Source organism: Paralichthys olivaceus, chromosome 12 (assembly GCF_024713975.1).
Source record: "Paralichthys olivaceus isolate ysfri-2021 chromosome 12, ASM2471397v2, whole genome shotgun sequence".
In the NCBI taxonomy this organism is placed as follows: Eukaryota; Metazoa; Chordata; class Actinopteri; order Pleuronectiformes; family Paralichthyidae; genus Paralichthys; species Paralichthys olivaceus.
This window is the reverse complement of record NC_091104.1, coordinates 15,651,460-15,669,344: the sequence shown is the minus strand read 5'-3', so window position 1 is coordinate 15,669,344 and position 17,885 is coordinate 15,651,460. Positions and strand designations below refer to the sequence as shown.

General features: G+C 42.9%; 4 protein-coding genes across 11 annotated transcripts; 3 read left to right on the top strand and 1 right to left on the bottom strand.

Moving 5' to 3' along the window:
• The first annotated feature begins 176 nt into the window (after positions 1-176).
• Positions 177-3,283, top strand: tmed8 (transmembrane p24 trafficking protein 8). Of its 2 annotated transcripts, none has more exons than XM_020084907.2 (6): positions 177-424; positions 823-934; positions 1,074-1,167; positions 1,279-1,372; positions 1,583-1,876; positions 1,972-3,283. In XM_020084907.2, exons 2-6 carry the CDS (start codon positions 825-827, stop codon positions 2,187-2,189), a joined length of 810 nt encoding a protein of 269 aa, XP_019940466.2. In that variant the 5' UTR covers positions 177-424; positions 823-824; the 3' UTR covers positions 2,190-3,283. The 2 variants fall into 2 exon arrangements, with proteins under 2 accessions (XP_019940466.2, XP_069391422.1); XM_069535321.1 differs by having other exon boundaries at positions 796-934.
• Positions 3,284-4,554: 1,271 nt separating this feature from the next.
• Positions 4,555-8,725, top strand: LOC109628035 (rab9 effector protein with kelch motifs). Of its 6 annotated transcripts, none has more exons than XM_020084900.2 (13): positions 4,555-4,690; positions 4,772-4,945; positions 5,033-5,138; positions 5,567-5,683; positions 5,756-5,869; positions 5,946-6,123; positions 6,192-6,320; positions 6,821-7,008; positions 7,102-7,298; positions 7,394-7,485; positions 7,570-7,624; positions 7,869-7,966; positions 8,120-8,725. In XM_020084900.2, exons 1-13 carry the CDS (start codon positions 4,629-4,631, stop codon positions 8,347-8,349), a joined length of 1,740 nt encoding a protein of 579 aa, XP_019940459.2. In that variant the 5' UTR covers positions 4,555-4,628; the 3' UTR covers positions 8,350-8,725. The 6 variants fall into 6 exon arrangements, with proteins under 6 accessions (XP_019940459.2, XP_069391418.1, XP_069391419.1 ...); XM_069535317.1 differs by having other exon boundaries at positions 5,777-5,869; positions 8,120-8,485; XM_069535318.1 differs by having other exon boundaries at positions 6,198-6,320; positions 8,120-8,485.
• Positions 8,726-8,776: 51 nt separating this feature from the next.
• Positions 8,777-11,715, bottom strand: gstz1 (glutathione S-transferase zeta 1). Of its 2 annotated transcripts, none has more exons than XM_020110691.2 (9): positions 11,473-11,715; positions 11,086-11,137; positions 10,709-10,776; positions 10,127-10,207; positions 9,903-10,028; positions 9,391-9,466; positions 9,239-9,291; positions 9,102-9,151; positions 8,777-8,957 (listed from the first exon to the last, which is right to left on the bottom strand). In XM_020110691.2, the coding sequence occupies exons 1-9, from the start codon at positions 11,500-11,502 to the stop codon at positions 8,831-8,833; spliced, it is 663 nt and encodes a 220-aa protein (XP_019966250.1). In that variant the 5' UTR covers positions 11,503-11,715; the 3' UTR covers positions 8,777-8,830. The 2 variants fall into 2 exon arrangements, with proteins under 2 accessions (XP_019966250.1, XP_019966251.1); XM_020110692.2 differs by lacking the exon at positions 11,473-11,715 and adding an exon at positions 11,237-11,364.
• A 163-nt stretch (positions 11,716-11,878) lies between these two features.
• Positions 11,879-17,854, top strand: LOC109645157 (methylmalonate-semialdehyde/malonate-semialdehyde dehydrogenase [acylating], mitochondrial-like). Its single transcript, XM_020110689.2, has 12 exons — positions 11,879-12,030; positions 12,344-12,388; positions 12,485-12,559; positions 13,206-13,367; positions 13,513-13,591; positions 14,009-14,311; positions 14,849-14,970; positions 15,305-15,494; positions 15,990-16,171; positions 16,276-16,455; positions 17,309-17,407; positions 17,491-17,854. Exons 1-12 carry the CDS (start codon positions 11,992-11,994, stop codon positions 17,593-17,595), a joined length of 1,581 nt encoding a protein of 526 aa, XP_019966248.1. The 5' UTR covers positions 11,879-11,991; the 3' UTR covers positions 17,596-17,854.
• The last annotated feature ends 31 nt before the right edge of the window (positions 17,855-17,885 follow it).

Genomic DNA, 17,885 nt, shown 5'->3' with positions numbered 1-17,885 from the left:
TCACTCTCCTTATGACTCAGTTTCAGCAAATTGTTGAAAAAACTATTTAAATATTAATTCCTACATAAAATGAACATAAGAATGTAAATTAAGAAAAGAATTATTACTTAATAATTGTTGTATGTAGTAAACAACTACTTGAGTGTAATAAACACAACTGTACAATTACGAAGTCTGTAATTATCACTCTGATCATATGCGCTCAGTAAAAATGTCCACATCCTCTGATCGGTTTCTACTTCGCCTCAGATTTGTCTCTTTTCGTCAACTCTGGAGAAAACACGGAAGTCTTCACAGATTCGTGTGCGTTCCCCGTCAGCAGCAGAGGCAGAGGCAGCACCGTGGAGGTCTGGGGCAGGACCGCAGTGACATGAAGGCGTCTCCTCTCGTGGCCTGATCTGGCTGCAAGTGACGCGGTGTCGAGGTATCAGATTGTCAGGGCTTAAATCTTTGGTTTCGACCGCAGCGCGATGAGTTTGTGCTCCAGCGAGGCAGCTAGCTAACGGGGGCTAAGCGGCCGGCCAGCTAGAAAGCTAACAGTTAGCCAGGATGGAGTGAGTTATGGAGGCCGGGGGTCACCACACACACACACACAACACTGCTCTCTGTGGCTGTAGCTCTTCTTTCACAGCCTCTGCTTTGGTTATCGTGGTTCATAAGTGTCCGGTTACAGTTTGTTTAGCTCGTCCAGCCCGTGTTAGCAGCATGCTAGCTCCAGTGTTGTCATCGCTCTTCCTCCCTGAGGTTGGTCGGAAGAGGCGGGGTTTCATCTCTTTTTTTCCTCTGGCCACGCAGACTGAGGTGTTCGTCTTGTCTTTACAGCCATGGAGAGATTGGAGGCGACTTCAGAGCTCCATTCCCGGCTGTCATCCCTCTCCTTCTCGTCTTTCCCCGGGATAACATCCAATCAGAGCGACAACAGACCGCCGGACAGGTAACCTGTTGCTGCTGCAGACTATGTCATCATGCTGCTACAAAGGGCTGACACGGTCCGCTAGGGATGCTCATTGCATCCCATTGTCATCCTCTTTATAGATACTTGATTTTCTTTTCTGCTGCTTTTCTATCTTCAGTCTCCAGAACACAGATCTGTCAAAGAGCTTTCCCCAAACAGACGACCAGGCTAACATGGATGATATCGAGGAGGATTCAGGGCAGCCTTCAGAGGTAATTCATGTTTAAGTGTGTTTGATAATATGTCAGTCAGTGGCGATAAACAGTGAAGTATGATCTCATCAGTTTGATGTAATAATGGGTCTTGTATGTGTGCATTTCAAGGGTAATGAAGAGGCCGCTGTTGAGCCGGCCCCAGGGGAAGGAGGCGAGGAGAACAACAGCGCTGGGAGCTGTCAACTCTCCACTGAGATGAAAAGTGAGGACCTGCTGAGTGTGTCATCATGATGCCTCCTTTGTTTTATCTACAACTCTGATTCAGAGGTTTCCTAAATCGGTTACAGTGTCAAACAAGCTCTAGAGAGATACATCCAGAATGTTTTAAAGGCGTATCTAACCCAGATGAATAATGATCAGAGGTGCTGTTATGTGTTGTGAACATATTGCTTTTGGTTCCTCCCGATGGCAGCCCAGATGCCGCCCCTGAAGCCACCGACAACATGGACATCTGCTACACTGAAGGAGCTGAAGGCGAAGCTTCGATCGGAGAGGGACAGCGTGGTGACGGTGTACCGGGGCGACATCATGACGGTTCACGTCCCCACTGTCCCCGAGGCCAAAAAAGTGAGCTGGGAGTTCGCCACAGACGGTTATGACATTGGCTTTGGCATCTACTTTGACTGGACCCCCGTCACAAACCGGTCCATCACAGTGCACATCAGTGAGTCAAGTGACGATGAAGATGAAGAAGAGGAGATGGAGGGTCAGTACAGTTAGCTTTTTCAAAGCATTTCCTAGATGTCATCATCTTCTTTGTCTATGATGTGTTGACTTTGTGCTTTGTGATTTCTGCTGCAGGGCCTGTCAGTAACGGAGATGTGGAGAAGGGCTCCAAAACCCAAACCAACTCAAACTTGGCTGAAATCTTACCGGTTTATCGCCAGGACAGTCACTTGTCCGTCTTCGGGGGGAGCCACGATTTTCCAGGTGAAGGAACGTACCTGCTGAAGTTCGACAACTCCTACTCACTGTGGCGAAATAAAACGCTTTACTACAGGGTTTATTACAGTGCTTGAGATGCCACTCTATTGTTAAAGAATGTTGCTCTTATCAACATTTATTTTTGATTCCGTACTTGGAAAATGAAAATGAAGTTATAATATAAAAGGTTAAATATAGGCATATCTATTTTTTATCACTATCAGCTTATGTTGCTACATGTTGAATTTACAATATATTGTCAGATAATTTTGAATGCAGCATTTGCGTCTTGCTGATAGATATTTGAAGAAGTCTTGCATACGTGCCATGTTCTCATGTTTGCACTGTGCTACTTGGTCAAGTGCCCGTTAGAAAACATATATTGTCTTCAGCTGTAACATTTCTATGGTAGCAGTGATCAGGGAATGCCTGCACAGAATATATCTCATCAGGCTCGGTTCTTAATCAGCAGCGCTTTAAAAAGAGGTTTTCTGTTGCATATGTGTCTTTGTGCACTTTCTACAGTTATGAATGTTCTTTTGCTTTGTTGTCGTTATTTGTATTTATCCTCCAGCCTTGTACTTATACATTTCTTTCATATCTGTGTTCAATTTAATCACGTGATAATTCGGAATACAACATCAAAATACAAACTGCAGAGACATGTCCTCTGTCTGTGTTGGTCAAAAGATATAAGTTCAATGTCCTGATGCAACAGTTTCTCACTGTGCTTTTTATGACACAAATAAAAGCCATCCCTTATCACATAAAGCTCTTATTATGTAATATAGATTCAATATTTACATTTGCCTCGTCCCTCTCTCTCTCTTTGCTGTTTCGGAGGTAGGGAGCAGTTGTAATATTTAATCTAGATGTATTTTGTGCACCGGTCTATGTGAGATAAATAAGTGAAATCCAGCGCGTTTGTTTTTGAGTATCCTGGCGTCGCTTTGGATCCGATTGTGTTGGAAAAGCTTTGTTTCATCCTTGTTTTTAAAATTCAGCATTTTACCATGTTCACTTGTGTGCATGTTTCCAAAGATGTCACAGGTTTGGCTGCTAATGCCGTAAACATTTTCAAGCAACAGGTTTAATGCCTCCCTTGTTTGCTGTACTGTACCGTTCACTGTAAGTTATGATATTTGTTCCTGAAATTTATATACCACAATAAAGAAGAGATTGTCTAGTTTTCTTGGTGATTCATTTCAGGGTCTATTGTTTTAAGAAGTTTATTGTGCAGAAACAACATGAAACATTTAGACTTCTGGTGCATGTGTGTGTTCTCTCATTTCAGTCTTGTTACAGGTCCAGGATTAGAAAGTGCTTCAGGATGGTCCCCTGTGTTTCTATTAAATAGTGGCATTAGGGGATTGATGTTATTGTTACAGAGGTGTTGATGAAGCCAGGTTTTATTTTAAGATCTCCCTGAAGGCCAGTCACAATCCAGAGTTTCTTCTATTGTCACTCATCATTTTACTGGATTTCTGTAAAGCAGTAGTATAAGCATAGACTCAAATAGTTCTTGTACAATGCCATTGGAAATATGTTTTGGATTTAAATCTAAGTTTGACGTTCATTAAGTTAGACATTAATAATGACTAATGATTTGATCATTTTTAAAGGTTTGAACTGGAGATACGCAATAACATCTTAAATGTGCTGTCGAAAAATTTCATCTTATGTAAATACACAGATATGAATATTTATCATGATATATACAGACATTTCAGTATATTATCTACATCTTGTGAGAGGTAAATTGAAGACATTCCAACTAGTTTGGGTGTATTATACAAACTACATTATATAATTAGGTTTGTGGTATATTTAATATATATTATATTATTGTATATTACCTACTGTTGATGAGACATAAAAACAAAAAAACACCTCAGTTACCACGATGATGCCTCAAGATGAAAAAAAAGCAAAATACAAATTTGAATTAAGTAATCAAGTAAAAGTATAAAACATAATACATAGAACTTTATAATAACATGCTGTTTTTATGAGGGGCCAGGCAACATAAAAATATCATTCACCACTATGAAGCCTCAAGTCGACAAAAAATATATCTCAATAAATCATTCATATTAAATAATTTAAATGTGTAAAAATATATTTGCTATATTGTTCATTATCATAATCTATAACCCGCCAACCAGGATATCAGATTTGAAGAATAACATTATATTATATCCTGGATAAAAGTTTCTCATAGAAATCCGTTGTTTACATTCAGCAAACAAACAAACAGATAAAAACATCTGATGGAAACACACATCTGTTGTTTATAAATGTTGTGTTCTGTTATAAACAAATGATAAAAACTAAACTCGCTCAATTGAACCCGCGTTAAACCCAATTAACTGCACCTCGTCACAGGTGTGTGTTTCTACTGCGGCCTCCAGGCTCAGCCAATCAGAGGCGTTTACGGAAGTGACAGGTCGCGCCAAATTTGCGACCGCGTTGTTTGCGGCAGCAGCAGCGATTTTACAATCCGAGTCCGAGCAAACAACAACAACAACAACAACATGGGGAAGATGAACTTCTACGTGCTGTGGTCCCTGCGTGACGCTCCCCGCCAGTTCATCAGGTGTGTGTCACATCTCCATGCAGCCCTTTCTCCAAACACGACCATTCATCTCCAAACACGTTGTTCCTTCACTCTTGGCAGCAAATCCACCCGGAGGTGTTTCCAGGTCCACGTCCCGCTGCCTCTGCCCAAACAGCTCGTCATCTTCGGGCTCGGCGAGTGGAGAGGAGGGGACGCTACCACCATCTCAGTGGAGGTGGTGGTCAGTGCAGAGGTGCAGGCCCAGACGATCGGGACTCTGACATCTCAGGCAAGGTGTGAGGAACACTGGGTCGAGTTCAGACAAAACGAGAAACAGAAATCCACCCAGGTCTAAATGTAGGAACTCATCTTTGGATATAGGTGTCTTACCTGGGAAGGAGAGTGGAGCTCAGACATCACCTCAGTGGCAGCAGAGAGGGGCAGGAGGGGAGTTTATGGAAAGATTGTGCTCACAGTGTGTGGAGAGGTATGAGGTTTTACTTCAGCAGGAGAACAACCATAGGTTACACATAAGTTACTCATTTCTGTCTGCAATTCAGTGGTTCATGTACAATCTGTCACACTGAATAATCATGTGCAGTCTGTTACACTGTATATACTCTGCTCACAGTGTATATATTCTGTTTACATTGTATGTATAATATCTATTCTATATATCCTTACATTTATATTGCATGTTTACTTATTTTTTCTACTTTTTTTGACTGTCCTTTTTGCTGCTGCAACACATCACAGACCATCTTATCTGTATTCCAAAACTGGCCCTGCATCTCATATAACCGAGCTTTATTCTTTTTAACATTGCTTATAATTGAGTTTAAAAGACAGCGTCTCACGGGTTCTTTCTTGGCTCAGACTGTTTTCACTACTGTGACGACTTGTGACTGGTCACAGGATAAATCGAGCGTCCTCAGCAGCACTCCTCTGGCTCAAAGGAAATGTCTGTTCCCGGAGCAGTACAATGCAACTGATCTCTGCAGCACTCTGCACCACACTGCTGAAAATGAAACGGTAAGAGAAGGAGAAGTTCAGCAGTTCTCCTGTGCTTTCAGTGCAACAATTAGTCATTGTCCTGGCTTGCAGATTACACTCAACTCCTCACAGTTGTGTGACAGCGTTTCATTTGCTGAGATCCAAGTGAACAAAATTGACACCAGTGTCTCCACAGTGGGCAACAAACCCACAGCTTGGCCCACGGTAAGAATCACGCTCAGAACGATATGTTAATGTCTGCATGTGACGTGTGTAATTTAGCCTGTGCCCACGTAAAAAGGAAAAGACACCGAGGCGGACGGTGATCAGTAAAAGAGGCCACATGACCTGGAGCTCTGAGGACATGGACAGTCTCACTGAGGACATAGACCAGGCTTCAACCCCGAAGAAAAAAAGGCTGTACAGGATGAACAGCCAGGAAGGAATGACAGCGCAGATAAAGAGTGACAACAGAAAAGGTCAGGAACCAAAAAAACCGATTGCCTCTGAAATCACAAAATGGGTTTCGACAAAGATCTTGATTCAGTTTCAGTGTGTCCATCGAAGCGCTGGAGCCACACAATGTGTCTGAGCGACCCCGACACTGCCGTCCTCATCGGTGGAGAGACGGCAGATCAAAACTACTGCAAGGATTCCCTGTGGAAGCTCGAGTTAGGTCAGTGGAGTTCATTGAAATATTTGTTCAGGCATTTACGAGTTATAGTTTCTTGTTTATGGCATCAGATTGTAAGTACATAGGATAAACTAGGATGGCACGCATACCTCCACCAAGGCCCAACAGTCCACTAAAATTAAATTTAATTGTATGTAATTGCAGTCTCTTACAGAAATCAGTCCTTTAAACATGACTGATTTTTTTCTCGATCAAGTTCCACAAATTCTATGAGAAATCAGTGTAAATGTCAAAACATACACTATCACACAACCTATTTAACAGGAACTTCCTGGATCTGATCCACATCTGCACCAAAATGTTACAGGTTCTTCCCTGATTCATACAACACCCTTTCAGCAATTGTAATCTTTACTGTAGATTTTGCCTAGTTTTGCTAACAAACCAAAAAAACGGGGAAACATCCTTGGTGGAGATAATAAACCCCTAAAATACTTTTTTTTTTTTTTTTTTTACACCAAATTCATTGTTACTCATCTCAGACAGTGACTTCTGGTTTCCCATGAACTCATCTGCCTCTGGACCTGTTCCACTTTGTGCCCGAGGACACTCTGCAACCTACGACCCAGACTCCAAGTCGGTCTTTGTGTACGGTGGTCTGAGGGAGGGTCAGTGCTACAGCGAGCTGTTCATCCTCAACACTCTGACCTGGAAGTGGAAGCTTGTCACTGTGGGTTTGTTACTAACATGTTGTAGTTCTAAAATTCTTTGCAGCTACTCAAGCAGAGATGTTTTTCTTCCTCTGTGGATTTTCTCGCTGCAGGCAAAGGGGAACATTCCCACTCTGGCGTATCACTCTGCACTGTTTTATAAGAAAGAGCTGTTTGTGTTTGGTGGAGTCCAGCCAGGACATTCGTCCGGGGATAAATCCTGCAGTAATGCTCTGTACATCTTCAACCCAGAGTTTGAGCTGTGGTACCAGCCCATCGTGGAGGGCGACAAACCTCTGCCTCGGTTTGGGTCAGTGCTCTTTCTCAAACACAGCTGCAGTACATTTACTGTGACACTTCTTCTTTATTTTCTTTCAAGATTAAAATGATGTTTGTACCGAACAGGCACTCGGCCACACTTCTGTCACAGAGGTTGATGATATTTGGTGGCAGGAAGACTGCAACCTACCTCAATGATCTCCACGTTTTAGATCTGGGTAAGGTACAGATTTGTTGGCTGTGATGATGTTGTGTCCTGGATTGCAGTGACATTTATCTTTTTTCCTCCTCGCTGACGGAAGGATTTATGGAGTACACAGCTGTGAAGTGTGGGAACATGCCACCATTGCCTCGAGGGTGAGAACAGAACCAATCAACCTTGAGATCTGTCATCAATGGACCCATCTGGTTTCAGTGTTTTTACACCTTGGACGGCCAGAACAGCCTTTGAAATTATGGCTTTTAAAACTAAATATCAAAGTCAACATCCAGTATTGTTTTTTTTTTATCAGGGAAGTGAAATGATGGAATTAAGTATTGAAAAAAATTTATGTAAAATAATAATAGTACAGATGAAACCCTCCTGCATGTATATTGACAGGTTCCATGCGGCGGTCCCAGTTTCAGACAACAGGATTTTAATCAGTGGCGGCTGCAGTGCAATTGGAGCGCTCCAAGACGTACATATCTTCAGCACTGGTGAGAACTGATCCTTTTCTGATTATTTCTGCTAAATTACGCGATTTAACTCAAGTTTAAGGTTGGTGTTTGGCTTTAAGACAGACGTTACATTTTCTAAGGTCAAACACTGTAATGTTTTCATTGTCTCCTCCTGCCTCGATTGGTCCTCAGATACCAACATGTGGAGTTCAGTGGCGTCTCCCGTTCTTTGCTCCAAACCCCGTGCCGGACACAGCATGCTGAGTTTGGGCTGCCCTGTCCTGACAGACACAGAGAAGCACGAGCAGAGTGAAAACGTCAGCGTGTACTGCACAGTACTGGTGTTTGGTGGGTCCGACTGCTCCGGTACCTTCTACAATGACACAGTTAAGTGCGCAGTGGAGGTTCCTGGTGCAAAGTGATGGATTCATCAGAGAAATGCAAGGACAATAGTTTTTTTTTAATTCTTTGAAAAGATGGAGGATAATGCTTTGATCTCCAAGTGTGTTTGTCTGAACAGTTCTTTCAACTTGACTTCTTTACATGTTATTTAATTGTAATTTGACTGCTTAGACCTTACTGTAGCCTCTGTTTTATTCTTTTATTCTATTCTTTATTTATAACCTTCAGTAAAGAGCTATTCTACCACCGTGCAGCTTTAGCCCTGCAGGTGGTTACCGCTTTGCATAACAAATCTTTTTTCACATAATTTACCTATTCCCAACATATGCTGACAGCAAAATGCTGGACTGTTTTATACTATTTAATATCAAAATATTAATAAATATTTTAACTGAACTGTGTCTTCACTTTTTAATATAGTTTTTACAGTAACAACAATAAAAAGGATTATTTTCAAAGGGTTTTTATTAAAGAAAGTATGAAGTTACATGTCTATAGCGGTTATGTGCGAAGATCAGAAGGTGTGTCTGGTTGGCAAGAGGGGTGGCTCACTTTGAAAGCCTCGATCTCAAGTAAGGTTTGATTTAACCTTTTGATGGTTGGAAACTGCTCAACGTCCACTTTGAACCTGGTGAGAAGAACGACAGATGGGTCATTTGTATGAGGTTTTTAAAGTTCAGAATACACAGGGTGGATTTCATGTATACAGAAGGTTAAAAAAGACAGGCTAACTCAAGTACAACATTCATGTTCTTGTTCAGGGTGACCTTACCTCTCTGCATTGTAGACTTGTGGGACCAAACAGATGTCAGCCATGGAAATCTGTAAGATATGAAATAGAGTCAGATGATAAGTATCTGCTGTGTCCCACTGATAGGTTTGTTAGGAATATGATGAGCAGGCTCCTACCTCATCACCAACACAGTATTTTCCTGCTGTTTGCTTCAGGATAGGCTCCAGAGCTGGATGAGAACAAAATAAGCATTAGAGTAACATTTTAAAGAATGACAGGAGATGGATCTTTGGAATAATTCTGTTACTAAGACTTAACTTCCACCAACCTTGGAAACCACGACTGATGAATTGCTGAGCCCACGGCACCTTCTCTGCCCCCATTTTCTGGATCACATACAAATTCTGCAACATCCATGGTACGTTTATAGCCTTAAGTTGAACTACATTGTGACATTCAACAATTGTATTATTTCCTCCACCAAGGAGGTTGTGTTTTCATCTGATGTCAGTCAGAATTACACAAAAAGTACTGGACAGACTAACAAACTTGGTGGAGCGATGCAGAATAGATCAGGGAAGAACCTGTTTTCCAGATCAGTGGGCAGATTCTGAATTTATTTTTTCACTTTAACATTGTGAGATGGGGGGGATGTATTTAAGGGACTAATAGTCCTGTGTTGGTGCAAATACGGATCCAGATCTAGTGAATTTAAATGTGGTTTCATAAAGGAACTGTGGTAGAGAGGTATGCTCTGCCATTCTAGTTTCAAGTGTGAACCCACAAGTCTTGATATTAGTACTGATACCATTTCAACTGTCTGCTTCAGTTGTAACCCACCTGCAGTGGCTGTATTCCAGAGGCAATGACATCACTGATCATCCGGACCTGGGCCCGTTTCTTCGGGTCTGCAGGAAGGAGGCGGGGTCCTGGCCTGGTCTCGTCGATGTACTGGATCACTGCCAGCTGTGTGAGCACACGATATCCTCATTGTCCTCAGTGTTACAGTTTCATGTGTAAAATTAAGTGTTGGGATGAGTTGGGTGAAGATTTGAGGGACTCACTGACTGAGAAAGGGTGATGCCATCGATTTCCACTGCAGGCACTTGTTGCATGGGGTTTAGGGTTTTGTACTCTTCAGTGAGCTTGAGCACAGAGAGAGCCTTTTTGAGACTAATGCAATTTTAAGTTTAAACATTTCAGTCATTTGTAGCTGATAACACATTTGTAATTACCTCCACCAAGACAGTTATGTTTCACCACTTTGTGGGTTTGTTTGTTTTTAAGCAAGATTACAATAAAAACAACAGAACAGATTTACAACTAATTTGGTGGACGGATGTGTGAGAGAATCCATTAAATGTTCGTTCTGATCCGGATCAGGGGATAAATCCAGGAAGTTGTATTCACTTTAACATTTTGAGAGAAGGCATTTTTCAACATTGTCACTGTTTTTGCAGGGAAAAATTAATGAAAAAAAAATCAGGCACATGTAGGAAACTGAAACATGGGGCCGTTGGTGGAGGGATGTGCTTTACTGCGTGCCATGCTAGTTTAACTATGCACACCAGATGTTAGAAAACATTACTTGGAGACGTCTCATGCAACAGATGATGTAATGAATCCAGTGAATCTGTGTATTGTACCTGCTGACCCCCATCTTTGATCAGATTGACTGGAACCTGGTCGTACTCTATTCCTTTAAGAGCAAAAGCTGTTGCACAAAAAAGTTAATCATCATCTTGATTACTGATTTAAAATAGAGCTGGAAGATATATCATTTGATATCAATAATTATCACGATAAATGTCACATTATCATTATGATTTCTTTTAAGATTTTCTTTGTGAGCAGAGAATGGCAAACACTTGATAAACAGCAAAACATTTTGCTGATCTGATACACCGCCTCGCTGTGTTTGCACAATGCTTTTAATTCTACATGTATATATTGAATCTTGATATTATCTTAATGTTCAGCCCTAATTGCAACAATCTGTGCAGATGCTGTCTTGAGAACTCACCAATGCGAACCCTCCAGGAGCAGGAGCTTCTGAAGTATCCATGGAGAACAGGCTGCACAGAAAGCCACATAAAAACAGTCAGTCCATGAGAAAACACGTGTCACACTTCCTCTTGACATAGTTGACTTTCCCTGTGTCTGCAGTAGTTCACCTTGGTTGGAGTTGCCATGGCTGCTTGGCTGTAGCTTTTAACACAGTGGAGACTAATGCAACAGTTCTTCTACATCCTCCTCATCCTGCAGCAGCCAATAGGAAGCGATCCTAAACTCCCTCCTACCTAATCTTTGGTCCATGACTAAGCAACTTTTGGGCTTTCATATGGTTCACATTAGACATCTGACACACACACACACATTTGGCAAACAGCTAACAGAGTTAATACAGTACCTTGGCGAGGGACACGAGGGGCAGGTGCATTGTTGTGGCTGTTGTCACTTTAATTCAAGGGATTAATTATAAAGAGTCACATTTCACAGTAAAGTCCCACTTCCTGTCATTTAAAAAAAAAAAGAATGCTAACATTCTGTAGCTAAGCTAACAACACTTAAGATGTTCTGCAGAGATTTTGGTCACAGTTCAGCCTCTGGTTGCATAACTTCCTGGTCATGAAGCAAAATAATGATTTCGTCCAATGGTTGCTCGGCTTTACGCAGCGTGGGCGGGATGATACGGAGGTCCGGCTTAGGGATTGGACAGAAGGCGTCCACTGTGGTCCAATCAGGCTGCGTTAAGTCATGGGAGGGTGCGAGCGCGGAGCGAATCGCCGGCCTCAGCTCCCCCTGTCAGAGCCCGCCCCCCTCAGGAGGTGCGACCCTGTCAGGGGAGAAAAGTGAGAGTTGTCCTCCGCCGTCCTGCCTGAAGAGCTGGTGAAGATCTAGTCCGTCTGGGCCACTTCACATCTGCAACATGGCGTCGACAGCGTTAAGATCAGTGCTCAGGACTAAGGTAAAATTATACAAGCTTCTCAAACCTTAAAACTTCCCATGTGCATTATATAAGGGGGACTAATTAGTGGGATTAATTCCACATATATGGGACAAATTCAGTTTTCTCCTCTTTACACCTGATGCACATTTTAATGCATTAATAAATGTCTCCTCTCTACCCACTTGACTTTGTCCCTTTCATTACTCTGTGGTTGCTCATTAATCTTCCAGGCCTCCAGGCTGCAGCAGAGATAAGCTGCTTGTGTGCAAACCTACAATTACAGCTTATATTTATTGCATGTATTGATGATCTGTGTTTTTTCCCCCTCCAGGTCCCACTTAAAGTTGGCCGCATGTGCTACTCCTCCTCTTCAGTGGTGAGTGGGAAACAGGACACACTGAGTTGTCAGCGTGCTGTCACAGTTTACAACCAATGTGTCGGATGATTAAATGCAGTTGTTGTGTCCTCGCAGCCGAACATCAAGCTGTTCATCGATGGGAAGTTTGTGGAATCCAAGACTTCAGAATGGCTGGATATTCATAATCCTGTAAGTGTGTCACCTGGTTCGGATCTGTAAACACCACTCATTCTCTTCACAAACATGCATATACGCTCCAAAGTTGATTTTAGCATGATGTGCACTGTGTAAGTTAGCTCTGACATAACACCTGAAGCAAATTCTACAGAAGTTGCTGAACATGTTGCATAATGTTTAACGACACTGTGTCTATAAACCAGTTTGTGTTGCTGAACAGCCCAAAGCAATTTATAGCAACATTGTGGTTGTGACCTGCAGGTTCAAAATGTTCTGTCAAGTGTTAAACAAACGGGTGTGTTCACTGGGGTCAAAGAACAAGATACTTGTCAAGTCATGTGTGAATTAAATGACAAATAAATATTTCTGTCATTGCCGATCAGTGAGGTGGCGTTATTTAAACCCCAGCAATAATTCATAAACTAGCATTTATAAATGTGTTGTTAAGGAGTCAACATGGAAATCCATTATTTGTCTCTGATGACCTTCGACCTGCACATTTATGAAACTGCACATAACTCCGTTAAACATCTGCCAGGATTCAACTGGCCTCAGTAACTTCAGCTGGACTCAAAATATCCCTGATAATACAAACTAATTAATGTTTTTTTAAGTTTTAAAGTTGTAAATTGACGCTTTTTAAATCACTCCTCTGCAGGCTACCAACGAGGTGATCGCCCGCGTACCCAAAGCCACTCAGGAGGAGATGGTGGCTGCCGTGGACTCGTGCTCCAGAGCATTCCACTCGTGGTCTGAGACCTCCATCTTGGCTCGGCAGCAGGTCTTTCTCCGCTATCAGCAGCTTATCAAGGACAACATTGTAAGTCAAAGGGGTCAGAGAGTGCAAGGTGCACTGATGGAAACTACAGTTTCATTTTCAGCATTTACTGTTTAAAATACAAATCTTTAGCTTATATTTAACCTGGTGTTGAATATAAAGTACAGAAATGTTCTTGTGATTCCAGAAAGAACTTGCCAAGGCCATCACGGTGGAGCAGGGAAAGACTCTTGCAGATGCAGAGGGGGATGTGTTCAGAGGATTGCGTAAGTTTAAGTTGCTCACACGCACGTGCACAGAGATACATTTACAGAGGGCAACAATTAGGTAAACATTTCCTTGTTATGTAGGCTTTTCGTTTGTGGTTGGAAGAGGGGGTTAATAAGTTATACCAGCTCTGAACAAAGGGTGGTTTACTTCACGAGTCCTTTGAACCATAGCACCATATCGTTACAGTGCAATACCTGCATTGTGGAATCTTATTTAGACATTTGCATTTTATTCTGAAAATCAATTTTTCCCTTTTATTAAAAGATCTTTAAACAGAGCTCATTTGTGAGCAGTTTTAAATATTAACTTTTTTATTCGTTCTTTAGATTTTGATATTACTGCCGTATGACACAAACAAAATGAACCGAATTAACTTGTGTGTTGCACACTGTGTTTTGTTTTTTCCTTTGCAGAGGTTGTGGAGCACGCCTGCAGCATCACCTCCCTGATGCTCGGGGAAACCCTGCCCTCCATCACAAAGGACATGGACACCTACACCTACCGCCTGCCCCTCGGGGTGTGTGCAGGCATCGCCCCCTTCAACTTCCCCGCCATGATCCCTCTGTGGATGTTCCCCATGGGCTTGGTGTGTGGCAACACGTACCTGCTCAAGCCCTCGGAGCGAGTGCCAACCTGCGCCATGCTGCTCGTCAAGATGCTGCAAGATGCTGGCGCTCCAGACGGGACGCTCAACGTGATCCACGGCCAACACGCCGGTGAGAGCTGGACTCTGTTACCTTTGGTCGTCTGAACTTGCTGTTCTGTGTCTGAACTTGCTGTTCTGTGTCTGAACGTTATCTTCAGCGCAGAGACAAGTTACTGTATGTGATGGAACTGTGATAATTGCAGGTGCAGGTTAAGAAGGACACATTCAACATGTCTGATAACATAACATCTGAAATCTCTATGTTGGAAATTAACAACAGTTTTTTTGTGTAGTGTGCAATCAAATAGGGAGATGACTGAATGCTACCACTCATCAATACAGCTCATGGTTTTATTTAATTTAATTTTTGAAGATATTTTTCAAAAATATTTTTGTGAAAGAGCAAGTTCATTTTTGCATCGATGAATCTTTGCTTATCAGCTTTTTTAATTCACAACAACCAGGAATCTCTTATTCATTCCATGAGTTCGGTGAATGATTTCCTATGTAGCACAGTACCACACAGTATTTGTTATGGATGAATGTAGCTGTTATAATTGATGCATATTTAAATGAACACTTGTCTTTTACTGTCTTTCTGGCACAGCTGTGAATCTGATCTGTGACCATCCTGCCATCAGGGCGATCAGCTTTGTCGGCTCAAATCAAGCTGGGGAGTATATTTACGAGAGGGGCTCTAAAAATGGAAAGAGGGTCCAGTCCAACATGGTGAGTATCAGCTGCAGATGTCCAGCAGGTGGCGACCTTGGCCAACAGATTGTTGCTGTATCTTGGAACCTGTGGCTGTTGAAGAGAGAAGGTGCAAATGAGAAACTGCAGCATCTGTGTGCAGCACTGCAGAAATCCAATCTGTGAAATATAAACGTTCTGCCTTTTTGTTTTTACTTGTATCCATCCATCCTTTCCACCACAAGTTTACTATGTAACATTAGTCGGTCGTTTGTTTGTAATTCCCTGATATTATCTTCTCCTGCTTGACTAACCAGTTGCTCTAATGTGGAGATCAAGCTGCCGAGGGCTAACCACTTCTCATGTGCTGCAGGGCGCCAAGAACCATGGTGTGGTGATGCCTGATGCCAATAAGGAGAACACTCTGAACCAGCTTGTGGGCGCAGCGTTCGGGGCAGCGGGACAACGCTGCATGGCTCTGTCCACAGCCATCCTGGTGGGCGAAGCACGGGGCTGGCTGCCGGAGCTGGTGGAGCGTGCCAGGGCTCTGCGCGTGAATGCAGGTACCGCGCCCCGTCACCCCACCTCTATACATCCCGTCTCTTTCTACTGAGCCCTTTTTCTCCCTGAGGGCCTTTGGTTTAGTCATACCGGGGCCACCCAAGCCGCCCTAACCACACCTCTCGCCTTTTGCCTTGTTGTAACTTCACATTGGACTTAGCTGGGAGCGGAGGCTTGTTGAGTCAGCCATGCTGCAAATTTGTGGTCAGATCTGCGGCCCAGACCTAAATAGTGATTCACAGCATCAAATCCTGACGTGAAGCAAAATAGAGAATGATTCTCCCCGTTTGCAATGATATGGACTCTAATTTGTGCAGTACACAGGAAACCCCTAAGTATCCATCTCTGAGGGAGTGCCTCAGGGTGCCCCTCGTCCTGGCTTTTGTGTGTTTGTGGCAAAAGAAGCATCCGAATGTCTGCGCTCTTAATGTGCTCACATCGTGCGATCGCCATGACGTGTAACCTTATAGCCGGTTGTTTCGGGGGCCCTGCTGTAGGAGACCAGCCCGGTGCAGATGTGGGGCCTCTGATCTCTCCCCAGGCCAAGGACAGAGTCTGCAGTTTGGTCCAGAGTGGCGTGGATGAGGGCGCGAAGCTCCTCCTGGACGGCCGCAGCGTCAAAGTTAAGGGTTACGAGAACGGCAATTTTGTGGGTCCCACCATCATCGGCAATGTCACAGTATGTAGGTTTACTCTTTTCATGTGCCCCCCCATAACTCTTTTTACATCAGTGTACCATTTTAAATATATAAATCAATCATGTTCACCTTTGTGCTCTTACAGCCGGAGATGAAGTGCTACACTGAGGAGATCTTCGGGCCTGTCTTGGTCGTTCTCGAGGCAGAAACTCTGGATGACGCCATCGGTTTAGTCAACGGGAACCCCTATGGTAACGGCACGGCCATCTTCACCACAAACGGCGCCACGGCACGTAAATACACTCACGAGGTGGACGTGGGCCAGGTGAGTGGCTGCAGCCTCCAAATGTGTTCCTCTGTTTTGGAGACATTCACGTCCCTCTGTCATGTCGATGCAGCATCTCCAGCCGAGAGTACATTTCTGTTTAAACATCATTACAAAAAAACCCACCTCCAGGTTAAGTATAGCCATGTTTGCCCCTTACCTAAAATACACATGTCCGGCAACCCCCTTCCCTCCACTTCCCCAACAGACATGACTACAAATAGCTACAGCAAATATCTGTCTGTTCACTGAAAACAGGGGGACATAGAAACAATTTTCCACGTAGCACTGGAGCAGGGGAAATCTTAAATTAAACTCAAAAGGGATTCCGGGGTCCTGTTTAACATTTAGGCATAAATACGTCCAACCTTTCTCCCTGTTTGTTTGCCTGTGGAGCCTAGTTATGCCGTGTGTTTGCTGTTCACATGTCGGGGAATGCTGTGCAGGCCATGTGCTGTACTCCTCTCCAAACCTCGATGCAACAAACATCTACTTTTTCTTTTTTTCTCCCCCCTGCACCTTTGCCAAAAGGCCTCAGTGCGTCCAAACTTACTCCTGCTGTTTCAAACACTCTTAACCAACGAAGCCATGCCTCCACTGCCTTCATAACAAAATGTTTTATTTAGTTTTTCTTCCCTATCATAAGAGCATGCTGTGCTTTCAAAACGGCAAATATAAGCCACAGGTTGAGCCATGTTTATTGTGCTCGTGTAAGCTTGTTTTTTAAACAGCATAGATGTACCACATCTCTCATCAGCCACATTTTACTCATGCTAGCAATTTGGGCTCCTGGGGAATTGCTTTACAAACTTGCTCTTATGGAAATGAGAGGGACAATACTTGTTTTTTGCAGGTCGGAGTCAATGTTCCCATCCCTGTTCCTCTGCCAATGTTCTCCTTTACTGGCTCAAGAGGATCCTTCAGAGGGGACATGAATTTCTATGGAAAACAGGTACGTTTTTGATACAGCAACACGAACAACAACACCAAAGGGATGCTCGGTAAATTTAAATGTTTTTTTCCCTCTCCCTGCAGGGCATCCACTTCTACACACAGATCAAAACTGTAACTTCGCAATGGAAAGCTGAAGATGCCACATTGAAAAGTCCTGCGGTTACCATGCCAACTATGGGACGCTAAATACTCCATCCAAGTGCCGGAACAGTTTAATAAACCTTCGTCCACACACAGATCAGATTTATTATTATTCAATGTGAATAGTTCATAAACACGAAATGCTCCCCCTATTGATAGAATTTATATTAGATGTGTATATATAGATATTCTGTATATGTAAAACACACTGGCCAAGATTTTAACAATGCAAAACGATCAGTATAGATGTTTGAATGGAACCATGTCATTTCCTAAAATACAACAATGCCATGGTTGTCATGGATACACTGTATTTTATTTCAATAACCCACACT

What these genes read in the sequence shown, in the direction of transcription:
- tmed8 (XM_020084907.2), top strand. Translation starts at nt 825, where the DNA reads ATGGAGAGATTGGAGGCGACTTCAGAGCTCCATTCCCGGCTGTCATCC. An exon ending in ATTCAGGGCAGCCTTCAGAG is followed by an intron (nt 1,168 to 1,278) that starts GTAATTCATGTT and finishes GTGCATTTCAAG; the next exon opens with GGTAATGAAGAGGCCGCTGT. An exon ending in TGAAGAAGAGGAGATGGAGG is followed by an intron (nt 1,877 to 1,971) that starts GTCAGTACAGTT and finishes TTTCTGCTGCAG; the next exon opens with GGCCTGTCAGTAACGGAGAT.
- LOC109628035 (XM_020084897.2), top strand. Translation starts at nt 4,629, where the DNA reads ATGGGGAAGATGAACTTCTACGTGCTGTGGTCCCTGCGTGACGCTCCC. An exon ending in GCTCCCCGCCAGTTCATCAG is followed by an intron (nt 4,691 to 4,771) that starts GTGTGTGTCACA and finishes CACTCTTGGCAG; the next exon opens with CAAATCCACCCGGAGGTGTT. An exon ending in TGCTCACAGTGTGTGGAGAG is followed by an intron (nt 5,139 to 5,527) that starts GTATGAGGTTTT and finishes TTCTTGGCTCAG; the next exon opens with ACTGTTTTCACTACTGTGAC.
- gstz1 (XM_020110691.2), bottom strand. Translation starts at nt 11,502, where the DNA reads ATGCACCTGCCCCTCGTGTCCCTCGCCAAG. An exon ending in TCAAAGATGGGGGTCAGCAG is followed by an intron (nt 10,208 to 10,708) that starts GTACAATACACA and finishes TCTGTGCTCAAG; the next exon opens with CTCACTGAAGAGTACAAAAC. An exon ending in CAAGTCTACAATGCAGAGAG is followed by an intron (nt 8,958 to 9,101) that starts GTAAGGTCACCC and finishes TCTTCTCACCAG; the next exon opens with GTTCAAAGTGGACGTTGAGC.
- LOC109645157 (XM_020110689.2), top strand. Translation starts at nt 11,992, where the DNA reads ATGGCGTCGACAGCGTTAAGATCAGTGCTCAGGACTAAG. An exon ending in AGAGGGTCCAGTCCAACATG is followed by an intron (nt 14,971 to 15,304) that starts GTGAGTATCAGC and finishes CATGTGCTGCAG; the next exon opens with GGCGCCAAGAACCATGGTGT. An exon ending in ACGAGGTGGACGTGGGCCAG is followed by an intron (nt 16,456 to 17,308) that starts GTGAGTGGCTGC and finishes TGTTTTTTGCAG; the next exon opens with GTCGGAGTCAATGTTCCCAT.